The sequence below is a fragment of the Oncorhynchus masou genome, chromosome 1, assembly GCF_036934945.1.
Source record: "Oncorhynchus masou masou isolate Uvic2021 chromosome 1, UVic_Omas_1.1, whole genome shotgun sequence".
NCBI classification, from domain to species: Eukaryota; Metazoa; Chordata; class Actinopteri; order Salmoniformes; family Salmonidae; genus Oncorhynchus; species Oncorhynchus masou.
The window spans coordinates 44469591-44493660 of NC_088212.1; the positions used below are offsets into that span (position 1 = coordinate 44469591).

At 43.7% G+C, this 24070-nt stretch overlaps 1 protein-coding gene across 4 annotated transcripts in view; it reads right to left on the bottom strand.

The window, feature by feature from the left end:
* Positions 1 to 24070, bottom strand: part of LOC135545068 (potassium channel subfamily T member 1-like) — an 84135-nt gene that overhangs the window by 19253 nt on the left and 40812 nt on the right. For 3 of the 4 annotated variants that reach the window (XM_064972724.1, XM_064972718.1, XM_064972727.1), the window contains 8 exons: positions 23680 to 23788; positions 23290 to 23398; positions 21972 to 22121; positions 21491 to 21726; positions 17821 to 17841; positions 11847 to 12063; positions 9123 to 9228; positions 8572 to 8744 (listed from right to left, as the gene is read on the bottom strand). In XM_064972724.1, the coding sequence (XP_064828796.1) occupies positions 8572 to 8744; positions 9123 to 9228; positions 11847 to 12063; positions 17821 to 17841; positions 21491 to 21726; positions 21972 to 22121; positions 23290 to 23398; positions 23680 to 23788 (1121 nt within the window). The remainder of the gene's footprint in view (positions 1 to 8571; positions 8745 to 9122; positions 9229 to 11846; positions 12064 to 17820; positions 17842 to 21490; positions 21727 to 21971; positions 22122 to 23289; positions 23399 to 23679; positions 23789 to 24070) is intronic. The other variant, XM_064972722.1, reaches the window with a different exon arrangement.

Consider the following 24070-nt stretch of genomic DNA (forward strand, 5'->3'; position numbering starts at 1 on the left):
ATGCTGAGCCTATGCAGCTGGGGGTATCCGCATCTCGGCCAAGGAGAAGGAACGGAGAATCACCAATCGCCTCTGTCTCTACTGCGGCTCCGCTGGTCATTTTGTCACCTCATGTCCAGTAAAAGCCAGAGCTCATCAGTAAGAGGAGGGCTACTGGTGAGCGCAACTACTCAGGCCTCTCCTTCTGATCACGCACTACCTTTCCGGTCCATCTCCGCTGGCCCGGTTCATCTGCTTCCTGCAGTGCCTTGATAGACTCTGGGGCGGAGGGCTGTTTTATGGACGAGACCTGGGCTCGGGAACATGACATTCCTCTCAGACAGTTAGGGAGCCCACGGCCTTGTTCGCTTTAGATGGTAGTTCTCTCCCCAAGATTCAGCGTGAGACGCTGCCTTTAACCCTCACTGTCTCTGGTAATCATAGCGAAACCATTTCTTTTTTAATTTTTCGTTCACCTTTTACACCTGTTGTTTTGGGTCATCCTGGCTAGTGCGCCATAACCCTTCTATTAATTGGTCTAGTAATACTATCCTATCCTGGAATGTTTCTTGTCATGTGACCTGTTTAATGTCTGCTATCCCTCCTGTTTCCTCTGTCTCTTCTTCACAGGAGGAGCCTGGCGATTTGACAGGGGTGCCGGAGGAGTATCACGATCTGCGCACGGTGTTCAGTCGTTCCAAGGCCACTTCTCTCCCTCCACACCGGTCGTATGACTGTAGTATTGATCTCCTTCCGGGAACTACTCCCCCCGGGGTAGATTATACTCTCTGTCGGCTCCCCGAACGTAAGGCTCTCGAGGATTATTTGTCGGTTTCGCTCGACGCCGGTACCATAGTCTCCTCCTCCTCTCCCGCCGGAGTGGGGTTTTTTTTTGTTCAGAAGAAGGACGGGTCCCTGCGCCCATGCGTGGATTATCGAGGGCTGAATGACATAACAGTTAAGAATCGTTATCCGCTTCCTCTTATGTCTTCAGCCTCGAGATCCTGCAGGGAGCCAGGTTTTTCACCAAATTGGACCTTCGTAACGCCTACCATCTCGTGCGCATCAGGGAGGGGGACGAGTGGAAGACGGCGTTTAACACTCCGTTAGGGCACTTTGAATACCGGGTTCTTCCTTTCGGCCTCGTTAACGCTCCAGCTGTCTTTCAGGCACTAGTTAACGACGTCCTGAGAGACATGCTGAACATTTTTGTTTTCGTTTACATGGACGATATCCTGATTTTTTCACCGTCTCTCTCGATTCATGTTCAGCACGTGCGACGCGTCCTCCAGCGCCTTTTGGAGAACTGTCTTTATGTGAAGGCTGAGAAGTGCACTTTTCATGCCGCCTCTGTCCCTTTTCTCGGTTCCGTTATTTCCGCTGAGGGCATTAAGATGGATCCCGCTAAGGTCCAGGCTGTCATTGATTGGCCCGTTCCTAAGTCACGCGTCGAGCTGCAGCGCTTTCTGGGCTTCGCTAATTTCTATCGTCGTTTCATCCGTAATTTCGGTCAGGTGGCAGCTCCCCTCACAGCCCTTACTTCTGTTAAGACGTGCTTTAAGTGGTCCGTTTCCGCCCAGGGAGCTTTTGATCTTCTTAAGAATCGTTTTACATCCGCACCTATTCTTGTTACACCTGACATCTCTAGTCAGTTTGTTGTTGAGGTTGACGCGTCAGAGGTGGGCGTGGGAGCCATTCTTTCTCAGCGCTCTCTCTCTGACGGCAAGGTCCATCCTTGCGCGTTTTTCTCTCATCGCTTATCGCCGTCAGAACGTAACTATGATGTTGGTAATCGCGAACTGCTCGCCATCCGCTTAGCCCTAGGCGAATGGCGACAGTGGTTGGAGGGGGCGACCGTTCCTTTGTCGTTTGGACTGACCATAGGAACCTTGAGTACATCCGTTCAGCCAAACGACTTAATGCGCGTCAGGCTCGTTGGGCTCTGTTTTTCGCTCGTTTCGAGTTTGTTATTTCTTATCGTCCGGGCTCAAAAACACCAAGCCTGATGCTTTATCTCGTCTCTTCAGTTCTTCTGAGGTCTCCACCGACCCCGAGGGGATTCTCCCTGAGGGGCATGTTGTCGGGTTGACTGTCTGGGGAATTGAGAGGCAGGTAAAGCAAGCACTCGCTCACACTCCGTCGCCGCGAGCTTGTCCTAGGAACCTTCTGTTCGTTCCCGTTCCTACTCGTCCGGCCGTTCTTCAGTGGGCCCACTCTGCCAAGTTAGCCGGCCACCCCGGCGTTCGGGGTACGCTCGCTTCCATTCGCCAGCGTTTCTGGTGGCCCACTCGGGAACGTGACGCGCGTCGATTTGTCGCCGCTTGTTCGGTCTGCGCGCAGACTAAATCTGGGAACTCTCCTCCTGCCGGCCGTCTCAGACCGCTTCCCATTCCCTCTCGACCGTGGTCTCACATCGCTTTAGATTTTATCACCGGACTGCCTTCATCAGCGGGAAGACAGTTATTCTTACGGTTGTCGATAGATTCTCTAAGGCGGCTCATTTCATTCCTCTCGATAAGCTCCCTTCTGCTAAGGAGACGGCTCAGATCATTATCGAGAATGTTTTCCGAATTCATGGCCTTCCGTCTGACGTCGTTTCCGACAGAGGCCCGCAGTTCACGTCTCAATTTTGGAGGGAGTTTTGCCGTTTGATTGGGGCTTCCGTCAGTCTCTCGTCCGGCTTTCATCCCCAGTCTAACGGTCAAGCCGAACGGGCCAATCAGACTGTTGGTCGCGTTTTACGCAGTCTTTCTTTTCGTAACCCTGCGTCTTGGTCAGAACAGCTCCCTGGGCAGAGTACGCCCACAACTCGCTTCCTCGTCTGCTACCGGTCTATCCCCTTTTCAGAGTAGCCTCGGGTACCAGCCTCCGCTGTTCTCATCTCAGCTCGCCGAGTCCTGCGTCCCCTCCGCTCAGGCTTTTGTCCAGCGTTGCGAGCGCACCTGGAAGGGGGTCAGGTCGGCACTTTGCCGTAATAGGGCGCAGACTGTGAGGGCCGCTAATAAGCGTAGGACCAAGAGTCCTAGATATTGTTGCGGTCAGAGAGTATGGCTCTCCACTCAGAACCTTCCCCTTAAGACAGCTTCTCGCAAGTTGGCCCCGCGGTTCATTGGTCCGTTCCGTATTTCTCAGGTCATTAATCCTGTCGCAGTGCGACTTCTTCTCCCGCGCTATCTTCGTCGCGTTCACCCGGTCTTCCATGTCTCCTGTGTTAAGCCCGTTCTTCGCGCCCCCGCTCGTCCCTCCCCCCATCCTTGTCGAGGGCGCACCCATCTACAGGGTTCGTAAGATTTTGGACATGCGCCCTCGGGGTCGTGGTCATCAGTACCTAGTGGATTGGGAGGGGTACGGTCCTGAGGAGAGGAGTTGGGTTCCCTCTCGGGACGTGCTGGACCGTTCGCTGATCGATGATTTCCTCCGTTGCCGCCAGGTTTCCTCCTCGAGTGCGCCAGGAGGCGCTCGGTGAGTGGGGGGGTACTGTCATGTCTTGTTATGTCTGTTCCTGTCCTTTCTCTTCACTCTGTCTCTCTCTGCTGGTCTTTTTAGGTTACCTTCTCTGTCTCTCATTCTTCAGCTGTTCTACATCTCCCCTAACTAGCTCATTCACTCCTTCCCACCTGTTCTCTCTTCCCCTCTGATTAGGTCTCTATTTCTCTCTCTGTTCCTGCTACTTTCAGTGTCTGATTCTTGTTTGTGTTTTTGATGCCAGAAGCAAGCTGTCGTCCCGTTTGCTTCCACCTTGTCCTATCCTGTCGGAGTCCGCCTGGCAGGTGCATCCTGCATTATACTAACGTTCTTTTTGTTCCATTGACTACGTTGGAAGAGGATTTATGCCATTCCTGTTTTTCATTAAAGAACTCTGTTTTCTGTTAAAACCGCTTTTGGGTCTTCACTCAAGTACATAACACATCTCCTCAGTAGGTCCTATGACTGAGTAGTCTGGCCCAGGGGTGTGAAGGTGAATGGAAAGGCCTGGAGCAACGAACCACCATTGCTGTCTCTGCCTGGCCGGTTCCCCTCTCTCCACTGGGATTCTCTGCCTCTAACCCTATTACGGGGGCTGAGTCGCTGGCTTACTGGTGCTCTTCCATGCCGTCCCTAGGAGGGGTGCGTCACTTGAGTGGGTTGAGTCACAGATGTGATCTTCCTGTTTGGGTTGGCAACCCCCTCGGGTTCGTGCCGTGGGGGAGATCTTCGTGGGCTATACTCGGTCTGGTCTCTGGGTAGTAAGTTGGTGGTTGAAGATATCCCTCTAGTGGGGTGGGGGCCGTGCTTTGGCAAAGTGGGTGGGGTTGTATCCTGCCTGGTTGGCCCTGTCCGGGGGTATAGTCAGACAGGGCCACAGTGTCTCCCGACCCCTCCTGTCTCAGTCTCCAGTAATTATGCTGCAATAGTTTATGTGTCGGGGGGCTAGGGTCAGTCTTATATCTGGAGTATCTCTCCTGTCTTATCCGGTGTCCTGTGTGAATTTAAGTATGCTCCCTCTAATTCTCTCTCTTTGAGGACCTGAGCCCTAGGACCATGCCTCAGGACTACCTGGCCTGATGACTCCTTGCTGTCCCCAGTCCACCTGGTCGTGCTGCTGCTCCAGTTTCAACTGTTCTGCCTGTGGCTATGGAACCCTGACCTGTTCACGGAATTGCGACCTTGTTCAGGACCTGCTGCTTTTGACTCTCTACAGCACCTGCTGTCTCTAACTCTAAATTATTGGCTATGAAAAGCCAACTGACATTTACTCCTGAGGTGCTGACCTGTTGCACCCTCTACAACCACAGTGATTATTATTATTTGACCCTGCTGGTCATCTATGAATGTTTGAACATCTTGGCCATGTACTGTTATAATCTCTACCCGGCAAAGACAAAAGAGGACTGGCCACCTCTCAGAGCCGGGTTCCTCTCTAGGTTTCTTCCTAGGTCCCTGCCTTTCTAGGGAGTTTTTCCTAGCCACCGTGATTCTACATCTGCATTGCTTGCTGTTTGGGGTTTTAGGCTGGGTTTCTGTATAGCACTTTGTGACATCGGCTGATGTAAAAAGGGCTTTATAAATCAATTTGATTGATTGATATTACCATAGACTAGGCCTGGGCAATAAATCAATTATCGAGGTAATTACTTCCCTCAATAACGATATAAAACGTTTAGAATCATTTTCGAAAATGTCAATATAGAATAATTAGGTGCAGCAGTCCATTTGACCTCTGACGCAGCAGGAACGTGTGGAGAGGTATACGCACACTAAAAACCACTTAGCACCTCGAGTGATGGAGTAGCCACTATTACCCATGAAAAATTAGTGATGTAGGCGAAAACAGTGGCAGTGATAACCATGGAGAAGGAGCAGCTTCCAACAAAGAAATTATTGATGAAAAAGGGTTAAACTGTTTCAGTTATTTGGAAGTGGTTTGGCTTTTTGAAGTCTGGCAAAGAGCAGAGCAATGTTCGGTGCAAATTGTGCCATAGACAGGTGGCTACAAACAACAAATCTTTTTCACCATCTGAAGCAAAATCACTCTTTGGAACATGCAGAAAGTTGAGTTTGCGCCACGGTATTGATAAACGCCCCTCAAGCACCAGCCAATTTGGGATGTTTGCCCGAAGCAGTAAACACTGACAGTGTTTATGCCCTAACGAGCAAACATTGAAAAGACACAGACATCACAAATGCTATTATGCACGCTACCAATTAGCACAATCGAAAAGCAAGGTTTTAAGAGAATTATCAATTTAATTGACCCCAGGTCCGCGCTCCCTGGCCGCAAACATTTCTCACACCGCACTGCCTAAACCTTACGCCTAGTAACGTTGAGGAACAGCTCAAGACAGATTCTGCTACTACTACCGTTCTGTGGTCTAGTCGCACATCAGACCCTTATATTAGCCTCATTACCCACGATATTGACAAAGACTGGAATCTTCTAAATAAATGCCTTCATCATACTTTCCCGACTACCACACGGGTGAAGCTGTAGCAGAGGGGTTCATTGACGCTCTCTCGCCTCCTGGGGACAGATAGTGGTGCGAACGTGGTGAAGGCAGCTCAAATCAACAAATGGACCCAACTGCAATGCTTTGGACATTGTCTGCACTTGGCCATAGGTAAGTAACCTTGTCAATTGTGTATATTGAAGTGATTGGTTAGACAAAACTAAATGTGATTTTTTTTTCATTAACTGATTAAGTTAAATATTACATTTGTACATAACTAAAGGGATTATTGTGATTGAACATTTTATTAAAATCTCTTGATTTCTCTTAGAGTGGGTAAAGATAAACGGGTGGATCGAGCAATTGGAGTGGTAGGTACCTTTTCCTATTCGTGGAGAAAGCAGAGAGACCTGGCAGTTGCTCAAAAAGAACACAACCTACCCCAGCACAAGTTGGTGACAGAGTCACCTACCAGGTGGGGATCACGTCAAAAGATGGTGCAAAGAGTACTGGAGCAGAAGAAAGCCATTTCACAGGTCTTGTCCAGTGACAGGAAGAACTGGCACTTAGCTCCCACCTATACAGATATAGATGTTCTTGAGTCCATCAACCAGGCATTGACCCCACTCCTAGAATTCACAGATGCTCTGTCTGGTGAGTCTTATCTGAAGCCAGTACTACACCTGTTCAATACAGCAGTCATGAAACCTGATAACGGTGAAACAGAGCTCACCCAAACCACCAAAACGATAGTCATGGACTATATGATGACCTCCTGGACTTAGTTGGTCGACCCTCGGTTTAAAAACACATTACATCAAAGAGAAGGTGGACCACATAAAAGCAAGAGCTGTCTCAGAGATGGTCAATGAGGGATGTGAAAACACAAGCCCAGCACAGGGAGACATTGCTGCTGCTGTTGCTTCACCACAACTGCCAGCTAAATAGAGAAAGTGACTGGGCAGTTTTTTCAAAAAGCCATGTTCCACCACCACAGGTCTTACCGAAATCCAGCTAATAGAAAAGGAATTCAGCTGTTACCTTCCAGTCTCCTGATGCTGACAGTGAAACCAATCCAATGGACTGGTGGAAGATCTACCCAAAAAAGCATTCCCAACGTCAGCCACCTGGCAAAGCGCTACCTGCGCATTCATGCGACCAGCTCCCCCTCAGAGCGTGTTTTTAGCACAGGTGGCAACATAGTGACCTACCATAGGGCAGCTTTAAAGCCAGAGACCGTAGACAGACTTGTCTTTCTTGCTTGTAACACAACAACCCCAACTCTGATGTGCCATTAGGCTAACAGTTATAATACATAGACTTGCACTATTTGTTCGTTTTTATTTTATTTCTTGCTCATAACTTGTTTAGGGTTTATAGCTTTAAAAAAGTGGAGTTAACATTATTTGTGAGTTCTTCTACTTCTGACAATAAATAAGAAACATTAAAGCCTTCGGTTTGTTCAGGCAGGCTTGAGTCTGAAGCAAAAATGACCCTTTTAAATATGATTTTATGAAAATTGTGACAATTATCATTAAAGACAGTGGATAGACTGGTCTTTCTTGTAACTTGTAAGACAACAACTAGCCCAACTTCAACTGTGATGTGCCATTAGGCTAACAGTTATAATGCATATTGACTTGCACCATTTAATTTACGCATTTCTTGCTCATGACTTGTCAGGGTTTACAAGTTAAAATGTTATTTGTGAGTTCTACTTCTGACAATAAATAAGAAACATTAAAGATTTTTGGTTTGTTCAGCCATTCTTGAGTCTGAAGCAGAAATTACCCTTTTAAACATTATTTGATTAATATCGTGATAATTATCGTTATCGAATGAAAAATATATACATCATGATCATTTATTTGCCATATCGCCCAGCCCTACCATACAAAGGTATGTAATTACAGAGCAACATGGCTCTCTGTTTATCTACACAAATAAAACTTCGCTGGAGAGTCTTTTGAAGTTATTGTAATGAAATCCCTACTGAATTATTAGTGGCAAAAACATAATACACTTACATGCGCACGCACGCACGCGCGCACACACCTGAGTGCTCCCCAGTGCTCCATTAATCCAACAGAGGCACTGCCAGCAATGAATAATGCAGAAATAATTTCTCAACCTGCGTCACTAAAGTTAACCCCAGGCTATTGCTATATAATAACCTCTCTCTCGCTTGGTAACACTTTCTTTTGAAGCTACCATCGGTGTGTAATATATTTTACTGCTATAATTAAGCAATAAGGCCTGAGGAGGTGTGGTACAGCATATGGCCAATATACCACAGCTGGAGTGCCTAGACGCAGCCCTTAGTCATGGTATATTGGCCATATATCACAAACCCCCGAGGGTATGTTTTGTCATACGGTCTGATACACCCTCCGGCTTTCAGCCAATCACTATTCAAGGCTCGACCCACAAGGTTTATAAGTAGTTTACCAACTGAATGTAATGCAGTATGAAAAGAACATACAGTGTATATAAGCAGGAATACTGTGTTATGCATTTATAAAGGCGTTTATAAGATTCCATAAGTCATTACCAATGCTTACAGTCTTAAAATGCACTTTGAGTGTTCTATAAATCACTATAAATAGATTGTTTTTCAAGGATGTGTTAGCTAAAACCCTTATAAAGAAGCGGAGTGATTTCTTACGGGTAGTCTAGTAGCAGTACAATAGGGTTGAGCTCTTTTCTGGGGCGGTAGTAAGCACGTAGAGGGACGATGAAGTTATAAAGGCCGTTCCCTGCCGTTTCCGCGGATACTATGATCAGCTTGTTCTTAAAACCATAGGCCTTGGCATCCTCAAAGCTGTTGTGCCTGCAACCCTGGATAAGAAAAAAACAAACATTTTTTAATTATGTTTAAAGGTTGTTAATGTTTGTCATGTATGTCAGTTTTATTGGATAAATCTTAAGGTAACTTTTGTTTCCATAAACAAACTATTCCATAAACTATTGTGTTGGCAATATACAATTATATGTTTCTGCTCTATTCTATTATTCAAGGCTACAAAGACTAATTATATTATTCATACAGTCAACACAACAAAGAGGAGCCATACAATTGTTTAGACACAGCACAACACAATAGGATACAATGTAATTGTTTACTGTCCTTGGAATAGGATTATGTGGCTTAACAAGAGAATAAAACCACGTTTGTTTTTGCACAACAGGCCTCCTCGTGTACTTGTCTCTACTCACCTTGTCCAGCCGAAGGCAGCAGAATGAGGCTTTCTGAGGTAGGAGATGGCACAGGGTTGGAGAGCTGCCAATGTATGGGGAGTTGGGAGGGTATCCTTTCACAAAGCTGAGGTAAAATAACAGCAAAAACACACACATGCAGAGAAAGGCTTGAGAAGAAGCAAGAGACCAGAAACTTTAGCAACAAGGCAATCGATTGAATAATCAAATCAAATTGTATTCGTCACATGCCTCGTAAACAACTTGGTGCATCCATACTGCTTTTACTGCTGGAGTCTTTGAAACATGCTTGTGCCTTCCTCTGACGTCACCTAGTATAGAGGTCCTGGATGGCAGGGAGCTCGGCCCCAGTGATAAACTGGGCCGTACGCTCTACCCTCTGTAGGTGTCCAAACTTTTGAATGGTACTGTATATATATATTCAAAGCTTTGCTGTATTGAAGGCTAGCACAGAGGAGTGATGGATTGCTACATACAGTATTGACTGAGTGAGTGCATCCTTTTTCCAAAGGCTTGTCTATCACATGACCACGCAAGGGCACTGTAGAACAAAAAGCTAAATTTTAGGCTCATCTGACCAGAGTACCTTCTTCCATATGTTTGGGGAGTCTCCCACATGCCTTTTGGTTAACACCAAATGTGTTTGCTTATTTTTTTTCTTTAAGCAATGGCTTTTTTCTGGCCACTCCTCAGTAAAGCCCAGCTCTGTGGAGTGTACAGCTTAAAGTGGTCCTATGGATAGATACTCCAGTCTCTGCCGTGGAGCTTTGCATCTCCTTCAGGGTTATCTTTGGTCTCTTTGTTGCCTCTCTGGTTAATGCCTTCCTTGCCTGGTCCGTGTGTTTTGCTGGGTGGCCCTCTCTTGGCAGGTTTGCTGTGGTGCCATATTCTTTCCATTTTTTAATAATGGATTTAATATTACTCCGTGGGATGATCAAAGTTTCAGAGATTTTTTTATAGCCCAACCCTGATCTGTACTTCTCCACAACTTTGTCCCTGACCTGTTTGGAGAGCTCCTTGGTCTTCATAGTGCCGCTTGCTTGGTGGTGCCCTTGCTTAGTAGTGTTGCAGACTCTGGGGACTTTCAGAACAGGTGAAAATATAGACATACTGAGATCATGTGACACTTAAATAAAGTCCCCTTGTGTGAAATCTAACAAATTATGTGATTTCTGAAGGTAATTGGTTGCACCATATCTTATTTAGGGGCTTCATCGCGAAGGGGCAGAATATATATATATATATTTATATATACTGTATATGCACGCACCACTTTTCCGTTTTTTATTTTTGAGAATTGTTTGATTCAAGTATTTTTTTTTTAAATTTCACTTCACCAATTTTGACTATTTTGTGTATGTCCATTACATGAAATCCAAATAAAAAGCTATTTCAATTACAGATTGTAATGCAACAAAGTAGGAAAAACGCCAAGGGGGGTGAAAACTTTTCCAAGGCACTAAGTGACCGTTGAGAGGGTGTGAGGGGGAAATGCCCATAGGGGGAGTAGCAGGTAGCAGGAGAGCAGGTAGCTGACTAGTGATGGCTGTTCAGCAGCCTGATGGTCTAAGGGTAGAAACTATTGGCCAGTCTGGCCAGTCAGTCATGATGCTTCTGTACTGCCCACGTATGAGTGATTGAAGCGGGGAGAACAGGGCATGGCTTGGGTGGCTGGGGTCCCTGATGATATTCTTGGCTTTCCTACAACACCTGGTCTTGCAGGGGTCCTGTAGGGCAGGCAGTGTGCACCCAATGGTGGGTTTGGCTGCGCGTATCACCCTTTGAAGCACCTTGCGGTGCGCGGTGGTGAAGTTGCCATACCAGGCTATGATGCAGCCCAACAGTATGCTCTCAATGGTGCTCCTGTAGAACACTCCCGTCTTTCTTATTCTCCATCTCTCTCTTTTCCAGGCAGCAGTACATCCAGCACCACTCAAAGCATGGAAGCTAAACATGCACCATGCTTGGAAGGCAGAGAGCATAAAAGAGCCTGGAGGCTAGGAGAGGCTAAATCATGTCTTGCTCTGCGAGAGGAGAGCGTGTAGTGGCCAAGACTGCCCTAAACTGCTGTGTGCTGAGTTGGGTTGTATGGGCTGAGACAAACACTGTGACATTGCCAGAAGCACAGCCAGACACATGCAATATGTTCTGAGTAGTAGCAGTCTCTTGCCGCAGGGTGTCATGGCAGAGAGTGTTATTTATGTAACTGTGGTCTAAGGGCTCAATGTTATGCACTGAAAAACAGAAAGAAAGGAAGAAAGGCAAAGAGAGACACAAAAAGAGAGAGAGAAAAAAATTAAGAAAACGAACGAACGAAAGAAGGAATCCAGTTGTCTAGCCTACTCTATCACACAGATAGATTGAGACAGGACAAGTTACTCAGATCCTATGATTTATGATTTGAGAAGGAGCCATATCAGGTGGAGAAGTATGCCTCCTTTCATTCATCAGACACACCCATCACCCACACGCCACCTCAGTACCTTAAGACATCACCACACAGGTTACTTGTCATTACCTACACATTCCAACTCAATCCTTTCAATCTCACACCGATTACCTTTGTGACATAAAGTCAAATGAGCGTAATCCACAGTCACCCGCTCTAACCCCCATCCATCCCACACACAGTAGGAATTTACTGCAATCCAACAATTTATTCCCGACCCGCCAAAATAAGTCCTACACCCCTCCCAATCCTCTCCTCCGTGATCGGACACTCACTCTGACACCGACGAGCCCTCCTCGTCTGATTGGTTGGTCTCGTCCTCTGATTGGTCGCTGAGCAGGTCGCAGGGCAAAATGGAGGAGGAGTCCGCTATCTCCAGGACGGGGGCAATGCTGGGCCGTCTGCTCCCAGCCCCGTTCTCTGTAGGCAGGGTCAGTTTGCTGCAGTCCTCTGGGGGGTCCGCCGGGTTCTGGAGGTCCATGGCGACCGTCCCTGGAAAAGGTGGTAGAATGGACGGTGAGACAATTATATGTATGGGGTTGGTGCTGAGGTGTAAAAAACCCTAGTGTTAGATAGATGGAATTCATTGTCAATGACATTGTCAATTTATTGATAACTGTTTGAAAAAAAACTTTGATGATACTTCCTATTAAAACACTATACATGAGCATTTTAAGCACATGATGTTGTCTAGTGATGATACTCATGATTATTTTTTTAATTGAAATTAACCCGCACAGCAGCCACGTGTCATTACTTTTGGTTGAATTAGAAATCTTTGTCTTTTGTCCTTCCCCAAAGCGGCACAATCATCTATCAAACTCATATTTCCTCTACATTTCATTTTAGTTTTAGTGGACTTTACAGACTACTCAACAATATCTGGGTCGTTCCACGAATTGGATGCCTTTTTTTACCCCCTTTTTCTCCCCAATTTTGTGGTATTCAATTATTAGTCGTTACTGTCTTGTCTCATCGCTACAACTCAAATCAAAATCATACTCCAGTACGGGCTCGGGAGAGACGAAGGTCGAGAGCCATGCGTCCTCCGAAACACAACCCAACCAAGCCACACTGCTTCTTAACACAGAGCGCCATCCAACCCGGAAGCCAGCTGCACCAATGTGTCGGAGGAAACATCATACGCCTAGCGACCTGGTCAGTGTGCACTGCGCCCGGCCTGCCACAGGAGTCGCTAGTGTGCAATGAGACAAGGATATCCATACCGGCCAAGCCCTCCCTGACCCGGATGACGCTAGGCCAATTGTGCGTCGCCCCATGGACCCAGTCGCGGCCGGCTGCGACAGAGCCTGGGTTCTAGTGGCACAGCTAGCACTGCGATGCAGTGCCTTAGCCTCTTGAAACTCTGGGGGCAGTATTTCATTTTTGAATGAAAAAACGTTCCCATTTTAAACAAGATATTTTGTCACGAAAAGATGCTCGACTATGCATATAATTGACAGCTTTGGAAAGAAAACACTCTGACGTTTCCAAAACTGCAAAGATATTATCTGTGAGTGCCACAGAACTGATGCTACAGGCGAAACCAAGATGAAATTTCAAACAGGAAATGCCCCAGATTTTGAATGCGCTGTGTTCCAATGTCTCCTTATATGGCTGTGAATGCGCCAGGAATGAGCCTACACTTTCTGTCGTTTCCCCAAGGTGTCTGCAGCATTGTGACGTATTTGTAGGCATATCATTGGAAGATTGACCATAAGAGACTACATTTACCAGGTGTCCGCCTGGTGTCCTCCGTCGAAATTATTGCGTAATCTCCAGCTGCATGCACGTTTCCATTTGGTTCAGAAGAGAAAGTCAACTGCCACGAATGATTTATCATCGAATAGATTTGTGAAAAACACCTTGAGGATTGATTCTAAACTACGTTTGCCATGTTTCTGTTGATATTATGGAGTTAATTTGGAAAAAAGTTTGGCGTTGTAATGACTGAATTTTCGGGGGGTTTTCTTAGCCAAACGTGATGAACAAAACGGAGCGATTTCTCCTACACAAATAATCTTTTTGGAAAAACTGAACATTTGCTATCTAACTGAGAGTCTCCTCATTGAAAACATCCGAAGTTCTTCAAAGGTAAATTATTTTATTTGAATGCTTTTCTTGTTTTTGTGAAAATGTTGCCTGCTGAATGCTAGGCTTAATGCTATGCTAGCTATCAATACTCTTACACAAATGCTTGTGTAGCTATGGTTGAAAAGCATATTTTGAAAATCTGAGATGACAGTGTTGTTAACAAAAGGCTAAGCATGTGAGCCAATATATTTATTTCATTTCATTTGCGATTTTCATGAATAGTTAACGTTGCGTTATGGTAATGAGCTTGAGGCTATAATTACGCTCCCGGATACGGGATTGCTCGTCGCAAGACCACCGCACCACCCGGGAGGCCCTGAAATGGATGCCTTTTGCGTCCCTTTGATATTTTATGTAGAAATTATGCACCAATATTGAATTTCCATTTTATTTTAAAAGCATGTTATTAAAATGAAGTGCACTTTAATATAGACCTCATTCAATAAGAATTCAATCAATCAGATGGTTTATATAATTAAAGGCTTGCTAAAGTGCAAAATTAAGCATTTTCAACCCACTTAATCCAAAAAATGTCTCCAAGTTTCACCATCTATGTAAAGGCTTCTGCTGCTTTGACAAAGTCATTTCAGAATATTATTTTTTATATTCAGATTAGTGATGCATTTACATCTGTCCTTCATTTTAAAGTATAAACCAATTTACACCTTTAAAATAATGTACCATTCCACCAAGATAAATTATTCACAGCAGGTTACATCATTTGGGTCTTCTGAACAGCATGGTGGAAAAGGAAGTTTCATTTATAATTGTTCATTCAAGCAAAACTTAAATTTGATTATATTTTCATTATATGTGGAACATACAGTATGTACAGTTGAAGTCAGAAGTTTACATACACTTAGGTTGGAGTCATTAAAACTGGTTTTCAACCACTCCCCACATTTCATGTTAACAAAATATAGTTTTGGCAAGTCAGTTAGGACATCTACTTTGTGCATGACATAAGTAATTTTTCCTACAACTGTTTACAGACAGATTATTTCACTTATAATTCACTGTATCACAATTCCAGTGGGTCAGAAGTTATATACACTAAGTTGACTGTGCCTTTAAACAGCCTGGGAAATTCCAGAAAATGATGTCATGGCTTTAGAAGTTTCTGATAGGCTAATTGACATCATTTGAGTCAATTGGAGGTGTACCTGTGGATGTATTTCAAGGCCTACCTTCAAACTCAGTGCCTCTTTGCTTGATATCATGGGAAAAATCAAAAGAAATCAGCCAAGAAAAAAATGTAGACCTCCACAAGTCTGGTTCATCCTTGGGAGCAATTTCCAAACGCTTGAAGGTACCACATTCATCTGTACAAACAATAGTAAGCAAGTATAAACACCATGGGATCACGCAGCCGTCATACCACTCAGGAAGGAGACACATTCTGTCTCCGAGAGATGAACGTACGGTGCGAAAAGTGCAAATCAACAGCAAAGGACTTTGTGAAGATGCTGAGGGAAACAGATACAAAAGTATCTATATCCACAGTAAAATTAGTCCTATATCGAGATAACCTGAAAGGCCGCTCAGCAAGGAAGAAGCCACTGCTCTAAAACCGCCATAAAAAAAGCCAGACTACGGTTTGCAACTGCACATGGGGACAAAGATTGTACTTTTGGGAGAAAAACAAAAATATAACTGTTAGGCCATAATGACCATTGTTATATTTGCAGGAAAAATGGGGAGGCTTGCAAGCCGAAGAACACCATCCCAACCGTGAAGCACGGGGGTGGCAGAATCATGTTGTGGGGGTGCTTTGCTGCAGGAGGGACCGGGGCACTTCACAAAATAGATGGCATCATGAGGGAGGAAAATTATGTGGATATACTGAAGCAACATCAGCTTGGTCACAAATGTGTCTTCCAAATGGACAATGACCCAAGCATACTTCCAAAGTGGCTTAAGGACAACAAAGTCATGGTATTGGAGTGGCCATCACAAAGCCCTGACTTCAATCCTGTAGAACATTTGTGGGCAGAAATGAAAAAGTGTGTGCGAGCAAGGAGGCCTACAAACCTGACTCCGTTACACCAGCTCTGTCAGGAGGAATGGGCCAAAATTCACCAAACTTATTGTGGGAAGCTTGTAGAAGGCTACCCAAAACATTTGACCAAAGTTAATCAATTTAAAGGCAATGCTACCAAATACTAATTGAGTGTATGTAAACTTCTGACCGACTGGGAATGTGATGAAATAAATAAAAGCTGAAATAAATCATTCCCTCTACTATTATTCTGACATGTCACATTCTTAAAATAAAGTGCTGATCCTAACTGACCTAAGAAAGGGAACTTTTACTAGGATTAAATGTCAGCAATTTTGAAAAACTAGAGTTTAAATGTATTTGGCTAAGGTGTATGTAAACATCCACTTCAACTGTATCATTTCTTATTTCATTAACACTATGTGGTCACATGCTTTTCACCACATGAGTAGTAATGTCCGATTTTACCTAAAACTTCAACTCTGTTTTGTCAACTCTGTCAGAGGCCCAACGGCAACTTTATCGGTGTGATATTATGTGAGTTTATTTGTACAAGGGATGCTTAAACAATGAGAAAATGTTGGATTTATCTCAAACATGCTTTTCATAGTGAGGAAGTTACATAAGTGTCCGTAACAGGGTTGACAGACATTGTAGTACAAATGCAGATAAACGGCTCTTAGTTCATAGGATGTTTTATGCCTGAGATGGTAAACAGTGTTTTTATGTAGACGAAACCATCTTTGATGGACTAGACTATCTTTGATGGTTCAAATCAAATCAAATTTTATTTGTCACATACACATGGTTAGCAGATGTTAATGCGAGTGTAGCGAAATGCTTGTGCTTCTAGTTCCGACAATGCAGTAATAACCAACAAGTAATCTAACTAACAATTCCTAAACTACTGTCTTATACACAGTGTAAGGGGATAAAGAATATGTACATAAGGATATATGAATGAGTGATGGTACAGAGCAGCATAGGCAAGATACAGTAGATGGTATCGAGTACAGTATATACATATGAGATGAGTATGTAAACAAAGTGGCATAGTTGTACAGTTATCTCAAATAAAACTGTGAAGGACCTTACTCTGCGTTACTCTGGACCCTGATCTCTCTTTTGACCAACATATTAAGAATATTTCAAGGACAGCTTATTTCCATCTTCGTAACAGTGTAAAAATAAGTTACTTTTTGTCCAAAAAGAACAATCTGGCCTTAAATGGTAATGTACTCTTATCTCCACCCGGCACAGCCAGAAGAGGACTGGACACCCATCAGAGCCTGGTTCCTCTCTAGGTTTCTTCCTAGGTTCCTGCCTTTCTAGCGAGTTTTTCCGAGCCATCGTGCTTCTAGATCTGTATTGCTTGCTGTTTGGGGTTTCTGTATAGCACTTTGTGACATCTGCTGATGTAAAAAGGGCTTTATAAATCAATTTGATTGATTGATTGATCTTCCATGCAATTGAATGTTGAAAGGAGATATATTTGAAAGTTAATTTCTTAAAAGTTTGCATGTCCAAAAGGCACCCATTTCATGGAACGACCCATCTACACTGTACCATCTACCCTCCTTCTATAGAATTATAAAGTATCTGTCACAGCTGTGCTATACACAACCTTGACAAAAACAGTTGAATACAAAATGACTTCAATGCCATCACTGAATGGATGGATGCCCCTGAGTTCACTGTCAGCATGGTAAATGACAAGTTCTAAAGCCATCCGTTCAGAGCAGATGTGTCCACCTTTTGCATCTCATTTCTGAAAGGCTACAAATGCAGGCCAAACCTTATCTCGTTATAGTGGGGAGTAGCTTCATCACCTGACTTTAGAGTTTTAAAGGCACTATGCTGAAAGTAAAGGAACCCTACAACACATGCAAAACCACATAGATGTGCTTATGTCAAAAGTATATATGGACTGCGTTACTGTATGAAAAGTCATCACACACAACATTTTGACAGGACAGTTAATGATTATTTGAAAAACAGAACTAAAACGATGCAAAACGTGCAAAAACCTGTCAAGAAAACACTGATTAACAGCAAATACATTTTTACAGAACATATCAAGCTTTAACAATCACACAAAAAAATGACCCTACATAATAGATAGCACAATGATATGGTAGCAACATGCACAAACTTACCATAAAAATTGGCCTGATCAACTTTAACAAGTGAGAATAGGAAAAAAAAAGTCAGCCCAGAAAAGTAAAAAAGCCAATAGAGTCAGAAAGGAACACATGCGTGCCATGTAAGAGAGCACAACCACACAACAACCACCACAAACAATCACCACCATGTCTATTCCAGCATACGGGTCATTCCACCAATTTGAAGCCTTTTGAGAAGTATAATGTTTGATTTCACACAATTTTAACATTCTGTCATAAAGAGCACATGTTCAACTTCATAAAAAACATTTTTTCCATCTCAAGAGGTTGAATAAATCAATAAAAAAACTATAGTAAGTGTCTATTACGTTCCAAATAAGGTAACAAGGTTGAACGTAACAGGGTTGATGATTTCTCCTTAAATCATCCATAAATCCCCGTGTGATGGGGGAATGGAAGCTTGTTGTGTGCAACAAAGAGTGGCAAGCTTCACAATAAAAAAATGTAAAAATTGGTATAACATTTCTAGCCTGTCTATCTATGGGTAACAGGGTTGACGTGTTATGTTCGACCCGCTCAGTTTTCCACCACAAAACACCAGTAAATGGCCAAAAAGAGTATAACCAGCTCACCTGCTTGCACTCTACGATTTGACTATTAGATGTTCAATGTTTCTTTAGAAATAAATATTTAAAAAGTAATAGTTTCACCATCTTAAAAGAGAATTCAGTTACAGGTTGACCTTTAAATGAGGAACGGACATAAATAAATCAGTAATCATGAAATAAATAATCATCTTCAGAAATGAACTTGTCAAAGCAACAAAATAACTAGGGCTTTACAAGGATGGTGAAACTTCGATCAATTTTGAGTTTAAGTGGGTTACAATCTTCCTGGAAGTGATACAGGGTTGATGGAGGGACATGTCAAAATGCTGAATATTGGCACCTTAGCAAGCCTTTATTCATATAAAAACCTTGGATTAAATTTACTTTGTGCATCTTATCTTTTGTGTCCAACAATCCTTGGTTCCTATCTGTGTCTGGACAAGAGAGGAGGGGGAGGGCCCCTCCGAAGGAACATCTGGCAGAACGGCCAGAATACATGTGACCAGATTCTGGAAACTAGGCGAGTATGCCAAGTAACCACTACACAGGAGAGCCGTTTGAGCGTAATTTTTAAAATTTATTTTATTTGATGAAAATGCGTTTTTTTTGTGTGCCAGAAATGCCTTCTTGAACATGTGAACTTTCAAGTTCCTTAATAACAAACTTGTATGCCATCTGTAAATACGAATACATTTCATATTTTTCGTATGTTAAATTACGAGCCTTGTTGGTTAAGCCACAGAAAAAGGTAGCAACCTTCCCACTAGTTATGATTGGCTGAGATAATGAATAGGCTGGACATGCCAAGAGAGGACTTTGGATTGGTCTGCCATATTGAAGGCGTCTGTCTATTTGAGCTCGTCAGTCTGTGTTGGTAATCCTGTCAAACGCGGCTTTAATTTTTTTTTATTGTGTAGTGGAGCTGCATAAGTTTTGAAATCAGTGGAATTAGAGTATGATAACTAAAGAGATGGTGAAAACACCTGTCTCCGGATTACATCTTCAAACTAAGGGCAAAACGTGGTATGGCATTCCTGACAGGAAGATGCGTCCATGATGCATGTTGATGTATGCTGGTAAGATAGCTAGCTACATATTCATATATTACACATTTCTAATTTTGACAGAAAGTGGTTTCATTTCAAGCTAAAGTGTACTGTTAGCTAGCTAGCTAACGCTAGCTGGCTGGCTCCCTAGCTGACGCTATTATTTGTTTCCCAGAGCTGTTTGCTTTTCTAGTTAGAGCCTAATGTTAGCTAGCTAACATTGGACCTGGTTGGTTCGCTCCCAGCACTGTGGCATTGTTGCCATTTTGTTCATTGTTGTTTAACTAGCTAACATTAGCTGGTTGGCTCGTTAGCTAACGTTACGTGGTGTGTGTGGTCTTAAACATTGTTAACCTAGTTAGGTTCATTGTTTACCTAGCTAGCTAGCTATACGTCTTAAGCTAAAGTGTACTGTTAGCTAGCTAGCGGACGTTACTATTCATTCCCCAGAGCTGTTTGCTTTCTAGTTAAAGTCTAATGTTAGGCATTGTTGGCACTTTGTTCATTGTTGTTTAACTAGCTAACGTTAGCTGGCTGGGTCGTTAGCTAACGTTACATGATGTGTGTAAAATACCCGTTGAATTTGGCCGGTGTCAGTAAACATCTACAAAAAAAGCATAATGAAATTGATGCCAACAGAGCTGGTTAGGCTGTTTTCATGTTTGTAAACAAATCATCGGCCAGAGCATCACGTGTGCGCTCCGAGATGGGTGGGGATAAAGCTAAGAGGGTGTGAACGATGCTGAATGGGTGTAGATAGACAAAGAGGAGCTCTTCACTAGATACCAAAACATTCAAAGGCGATTTTCTCAAAAGTGGGTTTACAAGTTCATCAACTTTCAAAGAATTACTTTCCCATTGATCCTCAAATGCAGTGTATGATATACCATTTTGTAGCTCTGGGTCTCTACTTTTATCAAATGTAAAAAACACCATTTCACATTTTACTATATAAGACCGAATCCAGGTGGTGAGTCACATATGTTCTTTAAGTTAAGATAGACGGAGCCAGTCACATGTGTAAACCGATCAAATTAATCATGTAGGTGTCACGCCCTGATCTGTTTCACATGTTTTGTGCTCGTCTCCACCCCCCTCCAGGTATCGCCCATCTTCCCCATTATCCTCTGTGTATTTATACCTGTGTTCTCCGTTTGTCTGTTGCAAGTTCGTCGAGCTTACCAGCGTTTGTCCTGTCAGCTCCTGTTTTTTCCCAGCCTCTCTTTTTCCTCGCCTTCCTGGTTTTGACCCTCACCTGTCCCGTCTCTGTACCCACCTGCCTGACCACTCTGCCTGCACCTGACCCTGCCTGCCGACCTGTACCCTTGCCCCAACTCTGGATTATTGACCCCTGCCTACCTTGACCTGTCTCTTGCCTGCCCCATGGACTATTAAACCATTGTTTATTCTACATGTCCTCATCTGCGTCTTACTTTGATTCCTGATAGTAGGTTTAGATAGCAGTATATAAGGCTTTATGTAAGGAATGCCCTTTAGAGCTCACTTCAGACTGGTACTTATGCATCTAAGTTTGACTGTGACCTCTTCAGCTCGCTGACAATAAAGAGTGATTAATTTAATACTGTCTTTGAGTGTCATATATAAGAATTTCCATAACATGGTCTATATTAAAGGTCACTTCATTTAATATGACAGGCTTTAAAAATACATATATTGGTGCACAGCATCTACTTCAAATATCAAATGGACGCAAAAGGCACTCATTTCGTGGAATGACCCATACAGCAGGTGCACTGTGAAATCTTTTACCCAGCAAAATATGTAGCTAAACTCATACACAGCAGTGAAGAGTGAAGAAATAAAAACAAAACTAAGTCATCCCTCTCCTTCACCCTCGCCATATCTTCCCCAATCTCTTCTCCCTTCCTCCAATAATAGAACCCCCCATTCCCCTCTACATGAGACTTTCTATCACCCCCACTTCCTCCCCACTAACCACTTTATCAGACTCACCCATCCCTCTTCTCTAACCAACATAGAAGATATCGACCCTGCTCTCTCACTCTCTTCCCTCTCCCCGTTTCTCACCCATGCTGGCGATGATGCTGTGTACAGGCAGCCTGGAGGGGGCGTCATACAGCCCGGTCACCGGCAGGCCCTTCTTGTCTTTCTCCTCCTGTTTGAAGATGAACGAGGAGTTCTCTTCCTTGGTGATGTTGATGTAGTAGCAGGTGTCTGGGGCGGACATGATGTGGCGAGGACCTGGGTTCAGCAGGATGCTCTTATTGTCTTCCCTCTTCACCCCAATCAGACACACACCATACCTGAGGGGAGATGGACTAGATACTTTATTGTCTGTTTGGTTAGAACATAAATCAGCCTTTTGACTTTTTTCCAACACCCCCAGAGAAATGAAGAGTAGGCTCAGTCATCTGAAATGTTGCAGTTTAATCCAGCGGTGTACAACTCTGGACCTAGAGGGCGCCTGCAGGCTATCCTGGTTTGTCTTTCATACAGAGACTGATACATTCCTGGGTTACCAGGATAATCAGTAAGCCTGTCTACTCACTTTTTGTGTGCGTGGAAGGAGGCGTAGGTGAAACTCTTCCCGTCGTACTCCCCGAAGAACTTGCTGTCGCACAGGCGGATGTGGTAGACCTCGTTCCCAGAGCAACGTCCATACGTCCTCTGCCACTGCTCTGGCGACAGCTGGCCCTCCCTGTAGTCAAGGACAGAAGAAGTCGAGGAAACTCATTGTGGCCTTATGTCCCAACGGGGACAAAGATGATTGAGCAATTAATTGACTCTCTCTGTAATAGCAAGCAGTACCTGAGAAGAGAGACTCAGTGGTCTTATACCTGACAACACATTGACCTGAGATGCTAAGACAATGTTAGACAGTGATGAACTACTAGCTATTATGAAGATAATCTGATACACTTTTCACAGTACAGTCTCCGCCTGAACCGTAATGTGCTGGCTCAGATATTTTATTTTCACATTGTCCTTTCCAGCACAGTTCCAGCAACTATGGTGTATGGATGTGTAAATTGGCCAGCACAGTACAGCCCCGAACGGCATTGTTCGCCTCAGTAGTGTGAAAAATATATGGTTCTTCTTCTTAATGTATGAAAAATGGCAGACTGAATGCTTTCAGACTGAATGCTTTTAGGGGTATTGATATACACTCTGGTTTGGCTCAGTTACCTCCACTCCCATAGCACTCCTTTGGCTTGATTTGCAACCCAGCACTTTCCCTTGAATAATTGCTCCATCTGGCCAAACAAATTGTTTCTGACCTTTTATGAGCTTGTACTCATCCATACCCTCCTTCTATCGTTCTTCTCTCTTTCTCTCGCTCGCTTCTCTCTCCCTTTCACATTTTCACTTTTAATCAATCTGATGACTTCAGAGAAACTTTTCCATAAAACCCTGTCACATAAAAATAAAATAGCCTATCCAAGTTTCCATAAAGAGGATTATAATAGCTTTCCTGCTAAGTTAAACTGTGGATATTATAACGGTGTTGGTGTAGATGGAAGCACACTGAGAATTATGAGTGTGGCAGCACAAGGTAAACTCTATGGCAGTGCGGTAGCTTTCAGGAAGGAGACCATAATAGGGTAAGGCCTTTGGACAGTGACACATTTGTTTGTTGTTGTTGTGGCTTCCTGGCACTTGTTTAAAAAGAAGGAAACCTCAATGTATAGGTTACAGTTTCACACTTCAAAACCTGCACGTATAATAATGAATTTTATTTGTATAGCACTTTCTCACAACCCCAAAGTCTGAGGTTTATGGTTTCAATATTTATGCTTATTTGCAGTTTTCAGTAGGAGGGAGAGTATCATTAGTGTTTTAATGGGAAGTTAATGGGGTGTACTCACTGTCCTCTGGAGGTGTGCACCAGGAGTGTGACCAGTGTGGATGTGGCTGGACATACACAGTTCAGAGCCAGCATGGCATACTTGAATTCCTCCTCACAGACCACATGATCTAACAAATAAACCAGAATACTCTAAGTCTGTTGTAAGGACTTGTTTTTTTTATAAGGCTTGCAAATAAAGGAGACATAAATTGAGAGAAAGAGTTGTGGGGAGGGAAGGAGCGACCAAGTTAGAGATTAAGTGAAGAATGTGGTGATTTGGAGAATGGAGTGGAGAGAGAATGTAAGAGAAAGAGACAAAGGGAGACAGGGCGGCAGAATGAAAGAGACAGGGCGGCAGAATGAAAGAGACGGGGACAAAATGAAAGAGCGCTATTTGAGGTAAGCTCACCAGCAAACTTTACATGGAATTTGTTCTCTGGTTTGAGGATCTGGACGTACAGGGGGCAGTTTGGGGCAAAGTCCTTCACAGCCCAGGCTCTCAGTATGGTCTGGTGATCCTGCAGGAGAAAACAACATCCTTTCCCATCTGACACTTCTGCCATTTCCACCTTCAATATTGTCATCATCCCTCAACCGTAAATGTAATCCAGATTTTATGAGCCCTGAGAATTGGCGAGCTAGGCTGTAATGTGTGACCAATATGGGTATATAAATCCAATACATATTTTTCATTTTCTTCCCATTTCTGTCCATCTTGAAAAATCAGCTGATTGGGAAAGTAAAAGAGTACTTGAGCCAGAGATCCAATCAGCACGATCTAACTGAGAGGGAGTTGGAGT